The sequence below is a fragment of the Manis javanica genome, chromosome 12, assembly GCF_040802235.1.
Source record: "Manis javanica isolate MJ-LG chromosome 12, MJ_LKY, whole genome shotgun sequence".
NCBI classification, from domain to species: Eukaryota; Metazoa; Chordata; class Mammalia; order Pholidota; family Manidae; genus Manis; species Manis javanica.
In genome coordinates, this window is record NC_133167.1 from 38,643,068 (window position 1) to 38,657,835 (window position 14,768).

Here is a 14,768-nt window from a genome sequence, read left to right on the forward strand (position 1 = left end):
GTCAGAACTGATAAGGTCAGTGGACAGTAACTTCAGAAGATGACTAATGCATATATTATGTGCATTTTTTGGAAAGGTGAGGAGGGGAGAGATTTAGTATTTACCTAGCACATAGCCAGAGCATAAAATTTCTTAGTGTTTGACTAAAACATGTGTTACAGTTAGCATTGTGTTCAATAAAATAATTATTTGGAGTTCTGCTTTATTCATTAGTTTTTCTTAAGTAAGAAAATGTAAAAAAAGTATATATATATTTTTTCTCTCAGCTTCCAGAAATGTTACATGGTGATGGTGACAATGAAGAACATGGCTTTTGTCCAGTGGGACAGTTCATTCTTCAGAATTTAGGATTGTTGTTTGGATTTGCCATCATGTTGGTCATCGCCCTCTATGAAGACAAAATTGTGTTTGACCTCCAGTTTTGACCATTCCCAGTAGTCACTGGGGAGTGAGAATGTTACCATGCAGCATTGCGTCTGTTCCTTGTACTGTGTGCACATTGCTCAGAGAAAAGTCAGTGGCTTGTACTGCTTACAAGTTCCATAGATTTGAGCCTAACCACGAGGCTAGTGCTCAGTACTGTTTTCCCTGTGTGAAGGGGTCTTTTAAAAATATAAAGTTGTGATAAAGAAAGGAGAAAATGAGACTCCATGAAGCAATGTTGATATATGTTTGATTAAGACTTTAAAAAAAATAATCATATAAAACACTAACATAGTCTCTTTGGTAATAGAAATGTCTGTGGCTATGCAGAATAGAAACTGAACCAAAAAAAATGACTTTAACTTTAAAAATATTTTAAATGGACTTTGGGCAGACTTTTCTTTGTGCTAAAATGAATTACAGTGTCCTTTAATTCAGCTATACATATATACACGTGGTAAGAGGGATCAACTTGACACAACTTCGAAACTGCATAAAGTAGACTATAGGAACTGTAGGCTGCATTAGGGTATGAATCTAGCATTGGGAAAAGCCCTATTCTTGAACCTAGAGTTACTATTTTTGTATATATTGGCATAGTGTTTAAACTTGCAGCCTAAACTACTGAAATTTGTGACTGTATGTTTGTGAGCTTCAGTTTCATGAAAGATTCATAACGGTTCTTTGTATTAATATTATACTTGGTGTTTGGGGTCTTTTTTTTTTCTTCAAACTTTAATATTGTTTGTGTTTGGGATTTTTGGTGGGGGTAAGGGTTTGGAGCATGTGGTGAAATGTTTTTTCATTAAAATTGTAACCCTCTAGAATATATCAGTTAAATGAAGAACCCAAACATGGTCTAAATATTCATTTTTCCTACTTTAACAGCACCAGCTAGTTAAGTGGGAAATTTAAGTTCTAAATGTATGCATTGTTTTACCAGTTTGGCACTGGAATGTAGAGCACATGCTGTGGCTGCCAGTAAAGTTGTAAGATACAAAATGTAAGTTGACCACATCCATAATCTCCATTGATACCCTGGCTATCATGGTACCAAGTAACTTGGAAGACACACTTATTAAATAGCTCAACTGAAGTCACTTGATCATTTTGTGCCAAGATATGCTGTTGGTGCCCATAGGGATTAGTCTCTTATAGGTGCCCTGTTCTACTACCATAATTATAAATGATTTGTGAGAAGTGCAAGCCATATATCCTGGATCTTGACCTAATAATTTGTACTTGCATGTAGCTTTCTGTTACATCTTGTGCCACATGGTCATTCATGCCAGGTAAATCTCAACTATGTGCAGGCAGCTGTGTTTTAATCTGCCTAGCTACCAATGTAGCTGCTTTACAAATCTTACTGTTCAAGTATTTAAGAGCCAAACTCTTTCCATTCCATTTGAGCTGTTCCCTTTAGCCCTCCCTCCCTTCCTCTTACTCCGTGAACTCTGAGAGCAGCACACACATCCAGGTATTACGAGTACTGCCAGTGTTTCTTCTTCATGCTGTAAGCAAGGGAGCTTTCCTTAACTTATACCTGAACTTGGAGAATTGTTTCTGGCTTTCTTCATGGTCTCCTGTAACAAGTAGGAGTTTTATATGTTATCTTCAGCATTGGGCCCTGAATTAGGACAGTCCTCATCTCATTGCTTGGCCCTTCAAGCAACCTAGCTAAAAAGTGCAAGTATTTTATTTAGTACTGCCAACTTGAAGTGATTCATAATATTTACAGTTCAGTTTGGGGTTTTTATACCCAAGGAAGATTCTGCATTCCAGCATTAAATCTGCTTAATTTTAAAACTTTTCTGAAAAGCAACAGCTGGAATATACTCCCATTCTTAAAATAAAAGCCTGATTTAAAGCGAATAGGTTACGCTGAAATATATGAAAGTTTTATATCCTCTGCTCATTTTTTTTTAAACTTTTAAGAGGGCTGTAACAGTTGCTGCTAGTATTTTGTTAGGGTTCCACCAGTATTTAGTTTTCACATCATTCTAATGTATAGTTTCAAGTCTTACTAGACAATCTGAATTCCACTACATTTCTGTTTGGCTCCAACATTCCAGTTAGCTTGACCAGTCTAATTTAACATGTGTCTGTTGGAGGTCATTAATGTTACTTGTACAATGCTGTCACTGTGTGACATCCATTTGAATTTTGTATATCACATTGCATTCAAACAGCTGTGATTATGCATAGAAATACTGTAGTAACTAGATACAGTGTGAATTTTTCCACTAACAATGAGTCAGTGGCTTAAATATGATTACGGTTCTGCAAGGTGATACTTGCTAAAATATCTAAACTTTTTTTGTTGTAACTGAATCATTTTTCTAAAATTTGTAAAGCTGGAAATGATCAAATTGTTTTTTTCATTGTCAACAGTGGTGTATCATTTTATGTATGTTCCTCATGCGTATGGAACTCTCCCAAAATAAAGTTACTCAAAAAGAACAAATGTGCCAGTGTTCTCCTTAGTTCTTCAGAACCTTTCCTTACTCTGAAATATGGATCATTTTAAATATAGACTGCATTTGCACAAAATACATTTATAATTAAGTATAGCTTTAGTCAAACTGATTTAAGCCAAATAAATTGTTTAAAAAATGAACTATATTTTCTCTCCACCATCAGGAATAGGGGAATGACATCTTCTGTTTATGAATTAAGTTGACATAATAATGCTACACCTCGCCCGATCCAGTGCTCCTTGGGTTCGTCAGACGGAAGAGCCACGGCAATCACAAAATTCGTGGAGTGGCCGGTGGTGGATAAGGTTCCTCTCCGCTCGCTTGTCTTATACAATGGAGCAATGTAACTTGGTCGCTCTGGTATATCTGCCCTTTTACAGGGCTTCAGCCACATCTGGAAGAAAGTGAATAAAACTTACCTCTTCAAGTCAAGGCTGTTATATTTACATATATTTGAATCTAGTATGATAGTGTTAGTTACATCTGCCAATGTCTGTGGCCCAAATAGGTTTTTATTATTGTCAGCAGTGCTGCTATTGCTAAAAACATTTTATTTAGTACTCTTAGAAGTATCTTCATAACCAGTTGAAAAAACTAAATGAGAAAAAATAGTCATTTTCATCCACTCTGTCAAAAAGCATATTCCCCATTTAGTCATCACTTCTCCACCATACTTACCTGGTGATGACTTGGTGTTTACGACACCAAAAATGCCGGATATCCCTTCAAAGGAGAGAACTGGCACCACTGATAGTAAAAGTTATGTTGCCTTATTAAGGCCAATCCCAAAAAATTTGGAAAAGATTTATTAGTGATTGTAGAACTAGATCACCTCCCCATTTTAGGTGACTGTTTTAAAGGGGGGCCATATATAGAGAGCTATTTGTTTAAAACTTAGTTGCATTCCTTTGCAATATACCCACATTATTTAGAGAGTCATTAGCCAAGTTCCTAGACTGTTAAGTATTGATGAACCTCACTAATCTCAAAAATAAGATTTTGGGGCAAGTCGATCTCTGAACATCAGATTAAAGAACAAACTATGACCATAAGGATCAAATAATGTTTTGTTTAAAATCTACTTGATTTAATTAAATTCCTTTTTCCAATAATAATAATAGCAATACTTGAGGTGATATGGCTTCACAGAACAATCAGAACCATCTTGTTTCTCAAAAATCAAAACAAAAATTATATAAAGGAACTAATAGTGATGCTAGTCTCTCCTTCTCCCACTTAATTGTGGAATTCAGATTATTATAAGGGAGACCCATAAGACAGTTTTCAGATTAGTTAAATATAAGGACACCCAACACTCAAGTTCAGTGTATTTCATAAGAACTTTATAAGTGACATCCTTATTCAGGAGAATCATCTGCTTAAAAATTCCTTCTGCTCTTCACTGCAGAACTACTTAAGAGTTTCCTTGTGAAAGAAAAAATATTTAATCACAACTGAAATTGCAAGCTTTCGCCCTTGTGATACTCTACTTTGGATCTGATATTTGAAACTTTCTCTGTCCACAGTATCTTAGCATTACATATTTAATATGTTGCTTTTCTTACATATACCTTAATCCAATAATGTGAAAGTTGCATACTAAAGCATATGGTTAGGGTTCTTGCAGTTGGCTGTCAGCTGGTCCCTCACTGTTAGAGCTCCTCTGAAGGGCTTTTGCTTGTCTTTGAGCTGCTCCCAGTGTACCACCAAAAGTTCATATCAATCTACAGCCTGTCTTTTATCACACCATCCCAGACTGACCCTTCAAATTGTATGAAAATCTATCTAGCCATTTTCTCATGAGACAGTAACTGATGGAAACAGTACGTAGCTTAGTCTGCCCATGCTGAAGATAGGTGCCTAGGAGAAACTTTTCATGTGGATGGTTTTCATAATACCTTTAGTATGCAACTTTCACATTATTGGATTAAGGGATATGTAAGAAAAGCAACATATTAAATATGTAATAATATATATGTGGATACATGTATACTGTCAGCCCTCATTCTTGGATTCTGCATTTGCAAATTTGCCTATTGGTAATATTTATTCATAATCTCCAAGTCAATACTCTGTTTTTGTGGTCGATCACAGGCATGCTCAGAGCTGCTGTGAGAGTCACCAGACAAGTGTGTCCCCAGCTGAGGCTGAGTCGGGTGACACACTGCCTTCCTTTCAGCTCACATAACTGTAAACAAGTAGCCTTTTGGCCATTTATTTAGTGCCACCCCCAAGTTTTTTGCATTTTTTTGGGTGTTGACTTTACTACTTAAAATGCCCTCCAGGTATAGGGCTGAGGTGCTGTCTAGTTAGTGTTCCTAAATGCAAGAAGGCTGCAATGTTCCTTCTGGGGAAAGTAAATATAAGCTTCACTCAGGCAAGAGCTAATGGTGCTGTTCTCCATTAGTTCAGTGTTAATGAATCAACAATGTATATTAAGTTATCTCTAAACACAAAGCAAATTTATGCAGTTAACAAAAATGTAAGCAGATGATCAGAAACTTTGTATTTCTCTAGGAGCAATAGCTCAGTATTCACTAATTAATTCAGTCTTGGCAGCAACTTCATAAAAGAGAATTGCCGTGAATAACAAGAATTGATCGTATGTGTGTGTCTGTGTAAATAGCCACTCATGTACATATACATACATATATATATATATGTTATTAGAATATACTAACCACAGGCACTGTATCATAAAGAATTTTGGGATGTGATTCTGCAAGTTTCTTGATCTTTCTATTCCAGGAAGCTCCATCCAGAAATAATCCATGAATGAAAACACCTAAATATAAAAGAGGCAGGTTAATACAGCAGCACTTTATATATGCATATTGAGTTCCGAATCTGAAATTCCCACAGGCGAATACCATGCAGGTGATCCTAGATCAGCAGCCTAAACCTTTTTCTAAAACAAAAGCAATGTCCATCCTGAGTGCTTTAACAACCATATTCCAAGAATATGGATGCTTTCCTAGTCAATTAATTCTATAGTAAAATTAGATGTGGGAAGAGAAAAGGAATTTAAGTAGTCTATGAGAAGTCCTCAGGTTAGGTGAACATTATTAGATTTATATTTTTAATTGTAATGTAGTCAAGAGACCATAAAATCTGCAAAAGACGTTCTTAATGTCACTGTAGGGATCCACTGGCTTCCAGGCAGCAAGTGAGCACAATACTGTCAGCATATCTCCAATGTGAGAGTTAAATTTCACCTCACCTTTCAGAATTTATTCTCGTTCTTCGTCCTATAAGAGAACATGTGAGGAGCGCTATCTAGAATGAATGTCAAACAGCTGACAAACACCAATTAGGAAATAAAACCCAGATCAGCTCTCTTGCTATCCACTTGTGCAAAGAATTGGTACAGGTGTCTGCATGTGAAAACACTCACTACACGTGCTGCACAGAAGGGAAGCAATGAGGACCTTGGCCCAAGGTTTTCAGCCCTGATTTGCTGCTTGACATTGAGCAATTTATTTAACTTAAGACTTGTCACCTGAAAAACATTTGTGAATGAATAATGCCTATTTTATTTACCTTGTAGATTTGCTGGAATCGAATCAGCTAACTTGGTGAAAGCACTTTGTAAATTAGTATATAAAAGTCCACTTGGGTGGTGCTCTCCAGTAGGACTTTTTGCAATGATGGAAATTTATATATGTCTATACTTTACAATATGGTAGCTACTGGCTATTAAGTACCTGAAACATGGCTAGGGTGACCATGGGACTGAACTTTGAATTTTATTTTAATTAAACCTAAAAAACTACATGTGGATAGTCCAGTGATGGTGCTGGGGAGAAGACTTAACCCTTTCTCCTCTCTAGGTTCTAACTATGGGAACAATAGTTATAATAAAGTGTCTGTTTTATTAACTGGCAAAGCTCTTGTCCAATAACTTTGCAAGCAGTACCAAGGCAAAGCTGAGTTGCAAAATGCAGCTTTTTTTTAAAATTGTATAGTTGATACACAATAGTATATTGGTTTCAAGTAGACAACAGAGTGGTTCAACAGTTACACACATTATTAAATCCTCACCTGAATTAGTGCAGTTACTGTCTATAACATAGGAAGATGTTACAGAATCATTGGCTATATTCTCCATGCTGTACTACCATCCCCATGACCAACTTACATTGTAATTGAGATTGCAAAATGCACCTTATACCTGGGACAACCTGGGTGTGGACTTGAGAGAGAGGTAGGCCTGCAAGCACATCCTACTTGTGAACCTCTCTGGCCAGATCTAAGGCCTCAGGCCAGTCTCAAGCAGAGGAGGCCTTACACACAGATCCCAGACAGCTGTTTAATATGCTAGCCCTGCTGATTTGTGAGCATAGCCCAGTAAATCTCTGGCAGTAACCGATTAGATTATCTATTCCTCGCTTGGGAAAGAAAGATAACATCAGTGAGTAAACAGAAGAGCTCATCTCAATGCCTAAGAAAAGTGACAATAGGGAAAAACATTGCCTCCAACCCAACAATTCTATGAGAAATGTGAAGGGGATATTTAAATTGATTTCTCATTGTCATTAGTGCTTTAAGGAAAACACAAGATACCTAATGACAGGTAGATCTTAACAGGGTCCTGGCGCATAGCCACTCTCACTCTGAGTCACACCTTTTTCCAAACTTGAGATGTGGTCAGCACACAGCTGCCAGCTGAGCAACTCCAGCCCCCTCGCGTTCACTACGCCCTGTCTCCCCTCTTGCTGTGCAGGGTCCCCGTTGATGACCCTGGGTCACCCTGTGGTACCCAATAGTTCAAGTAAGAGGGATCTTAGGCGAATACATCCAGAATGTATGATGCCAAGTCTAGGTAGATTCACAATGGCATTTGTGGCCAACTTAAGTCACTTTGAGTGACCTTTTTCATGATGTTTAATTTCATCATAGGTAAATAAGGCTGACTTCTCATGAGCCTCAGAACCCAGGAACAGGCACATACTGAAGGGTGTATAAAGGAGATAGACTGAGGGAGTGGCCAAGGTGATATGGAAAGAAACTGTGGCTCTAGCCCAAGGTCTTCTGGGGTGGGATCTGTGTTCCTCCCAAGAGGGTCCCAAGAGAAAGTTGTTGCTTGAGAAAAGGCCATTGTGCCGAGTCATCTCATGGAATCTCATTTTCTTTCTGGTAACTAGGCTACATTGTGGATACCTGTGTTTATTTGTGAAAATGTGTGTGTATAAGATAATGATTTAGTGAATGTTAGCTATTATTAATGAAATACAGGCTGACACTTTGGTATTCAGTAAATGGTTTATGTAACTGATGGCTACTCCTAACTACATGAAACTAACAGTGACATTAAATGATCTTTATTGATCTTTAAATAAATTGTGCTTTATACTGTTCTGCTGTTTTCAACAAGTTTGGATTTTAATAAACTTGGATCTTTAATAAGAGCAAATTGTGGATTAAATTGGTAAATCATTGTGAAAAATACCAAATACCTTGTACAATGTCTGAGTTTAGTGATTAATGATTGGCAATTCAATACTTTGATCTTAGATATTAGCTACTTTGTAAACTTTAGGCAATGCTTTTATAAACTCTTTTAGCTGAGTTCAAAACATGACTCTGAGGGCCATCACCAGTACCACCCAGACTTCAAATGCCATCTTTTGCCTTTTATCATAATGAGGAAAATTTAGAAAACAGATTTCTTATATCTGAATTAAATATTTAATCAGTCATAGCTTCCACACAAAAACTTTCCTTGAGAAATATGATGATGTTTTCAAACTTCTGCCAAAATACTCAGAGGCCATAGGGAACACAGCAGGCTAAGCATCAGAGCCAGATGGCCTGGGGTTTGACTCTCAGCTCTGCCCATTTCTGGGGTCCACTTCTGTGTAATGGGGATACTAACAGTATCTGCCTCATGATTATTGTGAGAAATGTAAAGGGCTGAGCAGTTTCTGGAACCCAGTAATGGCACTGAGCAACTCCATGCCCTTCCTTTGATTTGCCCTTATACAAATTGAACACCTCTTTCCCTTCTTGCTGAATACTTAGTTGAACCAAATTTTATCTTTTTTAGTATGTTGCTAATTTATCTATATTTTGACTTTTATGAAGGTGGTATGGAAGTATGAACTCAAACTTCCACTTACTGGTATCTTTTATAGCATGTCATACAGCAAGCTGTACAGAAAAGGATATGTTTTCTAGGCCTGTATAATTAAGGAAGCAATAAGCAACTTAGTAGAAGGTTGTTAAACACCCTTCAGGCATGCAGCAATATACACATTTTGATTATGTTAGGAATAAAAGTATTCTGAACAAATGGCCAGATTAATGATGGGTTAAGCATCTATGGCTGGGGGGAAAATGGTTAGTCATAAAATATTTGTTCCAATGATCTTTTTCCCCTTGCATCTATTGTTCTTAAATGTGTGTCTGCAATAAAACTAAATTAAGTATTAAAGAAGATTGCAATAAACAATAGCTTGAAAGTTTAGGTTAGATTCCATGAATTTGTAGTGGTTCAAGCGGCATGATTTTGAGAATTTCTACAGCAGCATTTGGGCGACTATTTTGCACCAGACATTCTGAATGGCACTGAAGAATAAAGGATCATAGGGTCAAACAAGACCACCGGCCTCTTGGCATTTTTATAGAATTGAGGAAAGAGACAATAAAGAAGGAAACAATTACACAGTGTGACTAATGTTTTGATGTTAATAAGCAGAGTTGGATGACAAGGTGTAGCGGGGGCTTCAAGAGAGTCTGTTCAGGAGGTTCTTTCTGCTGAGCTATAAGCTAAGACCTGACGGTCACATGCACCCACCATGCTAAGTTTCGGAATAACATGTACAAAGATCCCAAAGAGAGAAGAGCTTGAGGTGTTCCAGGGACTGTCAGAAGGTCAGTGAGACCTGCGTGTGGCCATGCTGAGCTCCTGCAGGTAGGCAGTGACTAGAACATGCCTGGACTCCCAGTCACAAGGGGTCGAGATTTTATTCTAACTGTAAAGGAGGAAATGCCATTATTAACTTAATTAGTTGTCCAAATTTTCAGTGGGGGCTTAGTGGTGACATGTTCTGTTTACATTTGAACAAAATTTCTGTGGCTTCTGTATAAATAAAGGATTATAAGAGTGTAACAACACTAGCAGGGAGATATGATAAAAGGCTAGAACAGAAGATAAAATGGTGGTGGCAGTAGGATTGCAGACAAGGGACTGCATTGGTTGTGAGTACGTGAGGGGGCAGAAGAATGAAGGAGAATTCATGGGTTTTTGGCTGGACGGTGGTGCCATTTATTGAAGTCATTGTAAGTTTTACATATCCAGGAGACACCAAAGTGGAGATGTCAGGTAGGCGGCTGGATATTGAGGTCTAGATCTCATAGGAAGATCTAGACCGGCCATTTAAATTTGGAAGATACCAGTCAGTAGATCATATTTAAAGACACAAGAAAGTATAAGGTCACTTGGGGAGAGGATGCAGTTAGAAAAGGGAAGTAGTTCCAGGACTGAAGTCCTTGGAACTTCAACATTTAGAGAAGGAAAAGCTAGCAAAGAAACACGAATGTGTCCAGTAAGAAAAGGAGAAGAGAGGGTGCTGCCTTGGAAACGAAGGGAGAAGAATGTCTCTAGGAAGAGGGAGTTGTCAACTGGTTCAAACTGCTAAGAGGTTAAGATAAGGACAAGAGAATTCATGGAATTTGTCAACATGGAAGTTATTAGTAACTCTGAAAAAAATAACTTCAGTTAATTGAACAGGGTGAAAGGTAGACAGGAAATAGGAAGCAAGAAACTGGAGATGGCATGTAAAGACAATGTTTTTTGAGAAATTTACTATAAAGGGAGCAGAAATGTGGGACAGTAGCTGAGGGGATGTAGCTATTAAGACAATTGGAATTATTTGTTGATTTGTTTTAAAAGGAGAGATTTTAGAGTTTGTCGAATGCTGAAAGGAATTGTCCAGTAGTGAGAGAGATTCTGTTGATTCTAGAAAAAGAGGCCATAGTTGGAGCAAAACACCCTTGGGAGGTGGAAAAAATTAGGATCTGAACTACCCAGAGGATTTGGACTATGAGAGCCATGGAAGCCGACAGATTTATGGGTCTCACAGTCCTAAAAGCTCTATGCTGATGGCTTCTTATTTTTTCAGTGAAGGATGAGGTGAGATATGGGTGCAGAGGGGAGGACAAAGAAGGCATAAGGTTTTGTTTGGAGGGTGGGAAAGCAACTTGCCTGGAAAGAAATAGAATTGTGTCATAGTGTTACAAACCCTTTGAGATCTGACACCAATGTAAAGTAAAATCATTTGGAATGGTAATGTGATCACCATGCACTATTGTGACCACACATTTACTTTTAGTATCTCCCACCAGAGTGTAATTTAGCTGAGGGTAGAGATCCTGTTAAAGTGTTCACTGTTAATATCCCCAGTGTCTATCAGAGTGAGCCAGTGGATTCATCATTCAGTGATGAATAAGGAAGGAGAATTGTCTTTGACACAAAGTGAAAGCATATTAGTGGTCTTTTAGAGATTAATGTCATTTATTTAAAGACACCACAATTTTGGTAAAATTAGGAATCAATCTGAAGCATTTTAAAAGTAATACTTGTTTAAAATAGTGGCCCCCATCCACTAACTCTGAAATAAAACATTAGAGAAGCCACTAAGTATTGAAAAGACAATCAATTAAGAAAATAAAGATAGATATTTTCACATCTTTCATTCACAAAACAAATGCTCCTATTAGCTATTAGCTTTATTAAGTTTTGTATATAACAGGAAATAATACATATTTTAGGCCTCTGCAAAGGTAAGCTCTTTGAGAGACCAGGGGCCCTGGTCTCTTAAATGTGCCAAGTCACCATAAGGTCACAGTTGATTACCCCGTGTATTGTTAATTTGACGATTACTTTCTTTTCATTAGAAAAATTCCAAACTTACAGAATTTTACAAAAATAAAAGAGTACATAGGACATACACTCTTTTCTAATTCATTTTATCCCCACTTGCTTTTTCAGTCTCTTGCTCACTCTATATATATCCATGCATTTTTTTCTCAACCACTTGAGAGTAAATTACATATGATGATTATATTTTTAACAGCTGAGAAAAGTAAGCAAAAATGTTAGGTTTTCATTCAGTGCTTGGAAATAAGCCAGCTCGTTTGGTTGCTGTGCTTACCATCTTCCGGGGCATGTTTATACTCTTTGTCTTCCATCACCTCATAGTCAAACCCAAGAAGATCAATGGGGATGGTATATTTCCTGGCATAGTTCTGCTGGGCACCAGTCAGGAAAGCTTGTGTGAAGAAAAAGCCAGAGAGCCAGAAGACAGGAGGAGGGCCCACCTCGTACCATCGCTGTGGTGACAAGACACAAGTGTCGTCTCAACGGAGCTTTTCAACTTTGAATACAATACTACTTAATAAAATTGTCCCCAAAACACTCCTATTATCTTTTAGGTAAACTAATAAATGAGCTAACACTTTCTTTGAGAAATAAAAAGCCATACTCTCAATGTTTTAAAAATAAGCAGCATATTCAGTATTTGATCTGACTTTAATTTCATATCTATCAGACTAGCTTGTGCGTCACAATGTGCATGAATGCAGATACACATGTCTGTTTTATACATGTATAATGATTTCTTTCTAAAAGCTCCATACAGCAGTGAATATTTAATTCATGGTTGTACAATATATCATGTTATATAGTTCAATAGAAGAAGAGATCCCCATAATGTCTGGTCAGAGAGTAGTGTTTTTCCACTTTTTTCCCCTCTTTCCTCTCTAGTTATTACTGCCCAGTGGAATGTTCTGGAACTTCACCCTACTTTACCAAACTACAATGAAATCCAACATATGGAAGTACAATATTGTACAAGGAATTCCCAGAAGAAACAGGACAGAGAGAACTTTAGAGTTTTATAAATATCAAGATATTTGGATATTCTGCTCATATTATATATTTTAATAAACTAGTTGAATATTGACTTCAACTAAATGGTAAGTTATAGTCAATCAGAAGAAGAAATCTGAAGAACTTTTCCTGATTATGGCCCAAGGTAGAGCCTTCACCTTTCAAGAGCAATCTTAATTCTCTAGTACAAACTCTAGCACAACAGAAGGCCTGTATTATAAGGAAAGTTTAATCATTTCATCCTTGCAGAAATTTCTGCACAGGCAGCTTTTGATGCATTATGTACAGTATCTAGGAAATTTAGCAATACTTCTAATGAATATAATTGTTAATAAGAACATAACTTAAACACCAGTATCGCCAGATAATTAGGAGATAGGCTTCTGCCCACTCAACATTTCCAAGACAATTAGCCATTGAGGTTTATTACTGTCTTGGGCTGAACCAGCAATCTAGTGATTCCATGACCTGGAGAGTGCTTGACAAGGAAGAAATCGTGCTCCTTGCTAATAGTTTGATTTGCTTTCGTAGATGCTCTGCTCTAGGATCTACTTTAATGCTAAAAATGTAATGGAAAAATCAGCATAGCCAGTTGTTTTCTGTTCAGCTGTCATTGACTTGATTGTCTAACTTCACTGAACATGGACAGCTATTCCTACAGAAATGTTCAGAGAGTCTACTCCCAATACTAGTATTTTGACAGTTCAGTGCAACAGTTATGTAAATTATTTGTAATATTGAGCAGTGGTCATTTGTGTCAGGGATGTACAGAAAAACTAGGGAGTGATACTCATCATATTAGATATCCTGGGGGAGAAAATGAAATTTGCATAAACTTAATATATTATCATCCAGACAAACTCACCTGGAAGAATTTTAGTCTTGCAAGGAAATCATTCACATAGCTCCCAAGTGGTTTAAGGCTTGGGTATGATTTACCCATCCACATTCCCGGAATTTTGACATTCAGAATGCTGCTAACCACTTCTTCAAGATCTGTAGACATCACTACCAGCCCCTGAAACACATTTAACCTTTGGTTAACATGATAGTATACATTTTGGACAACCCCCTCTTAAATTCTTTGTTTATCATTATCCTTTGTTTACAATTGCTATTATTCAGGTTGAGTCACATAGTAAAAAAAGAGAAAGTAAGGATATTTGCTTTTGCTCACAAGTCATGAGGTCTTTGACTTTGTTTTCCTTAGAAAAACAAATAATTTTAATGTAATCAAATTTGAATGGAAAATTTTTTTATGGAGGCATAATTGACATATAGTTGTTTCAGGTGTACAGCATAATGATTCAATATTTGTGAATATTGTGAAATTATAACCACAATGTCTAGTTAATATCTTTCACAAGACATAATTACAATTTTGGTTTTTCTTGTGATGAGGGCTTTTAAGATCTGTCAGCAGCTTTCAAATATGCAATATGGTATTACTAACTATAGTCACCATTCTGTGTCTTACATCCCCAAGATTTATTTTATAACTGAAACTTTGTACCTTGTGAACCCCTTTCACCCATTTCACCCATCCTAGAAAATCATAATCAATATGTGGGTACATACTAGCGATTAATACACAGCCTAACTTTAACGTGGTTTACTTGTCTATCCAGTGGATGACTAATATCTCTGTCCTGTCCTGAAAGGATAGTGATGAACATAAAATTAAGAAAATGATGTGAAATATTTTGAGAAGTTACAAGATCCTGGATTTCAATTGGGAAGTCTAATTGATCTTGCCCCATTCGGAATCACTGATGTACAGAGGTTAAAACTTTGAGGCCCTTGAAAATTCCTGCATATCTGATCTTGTGATTGGGCCAGCTGCTATCATTTCTGCTTTTTATATAGTTGACAATATTATTCCAGCTAACATATGAAGAAATTTTTGAGTAAATATAATGGATTACACAACCACATTTCATTTGCTTCCTTCCCCAAACCAGCTAAAACAACAGTGA

At 37.0% G+C, this 14,768-nt stretch overlaps 2 protein-coding genes across 11 annotated transcripts in view; one reads left to right on the forward strand and one right to left on the reverse strand.

The window, feature by feature from the left end:
- The window catches only part of SLC39A10 (solute carrier family 39 member 10), a 196,239-nt gene extending 193,352 nt beyond the window's left edge, over positions 1-2,887 (forward strand). For all 5 annotated transcript variants that reach the window (XM_073218416.1, XM_073218417.1, XM_073218414.1 and 2 more), the window contains one exon: positions 267-2,887. In XM_073218416.1, the coding sequence (XP_073074517.1) occupies positions 267-425 (159 nt within the window). In that variant the 3' untranslated portion in view covers positions 426-2,887. The remainder of the gene's footprint in view (positions 1-266) is intronic.
- An 88-nt stretch (positions 2,888-2,975) lies between these two features.
- DNAH7 (dynein axonemal heavy chain 7) overlaps positions 2,976-14,768 on the reverse strand; it is a 234,954-nt gene continuing 223,161 nt past the window's right edge. For all 6 annotated transcript variants that reach the window (XM_073218408.1, XM_073218412.1, XM_073218409.1 and 3 more), the window contains 4 exons: positions 13,658-13,810; positions 12,056-12,233; positions 5,582-5,685; positions 2,976-3,294 (listed from right to left, as the gene is read on the reverse strand). In XM_073218408.1, the coding sequence (XP_073074509.1) occupies positions 3,088-3,294; positions 5,582-5,685; positions 12,056-12,233; positions 13,658-13,810 (642 nt within the window). In that variant the 3' untranslated portion in view covers positions 2,976-3,087. The remainder of the gene's footprint in view (positions 3,295-5,581; positions 5,686-12,055; positions 12,234-13,657; positions 13,811-14,768) is intronic.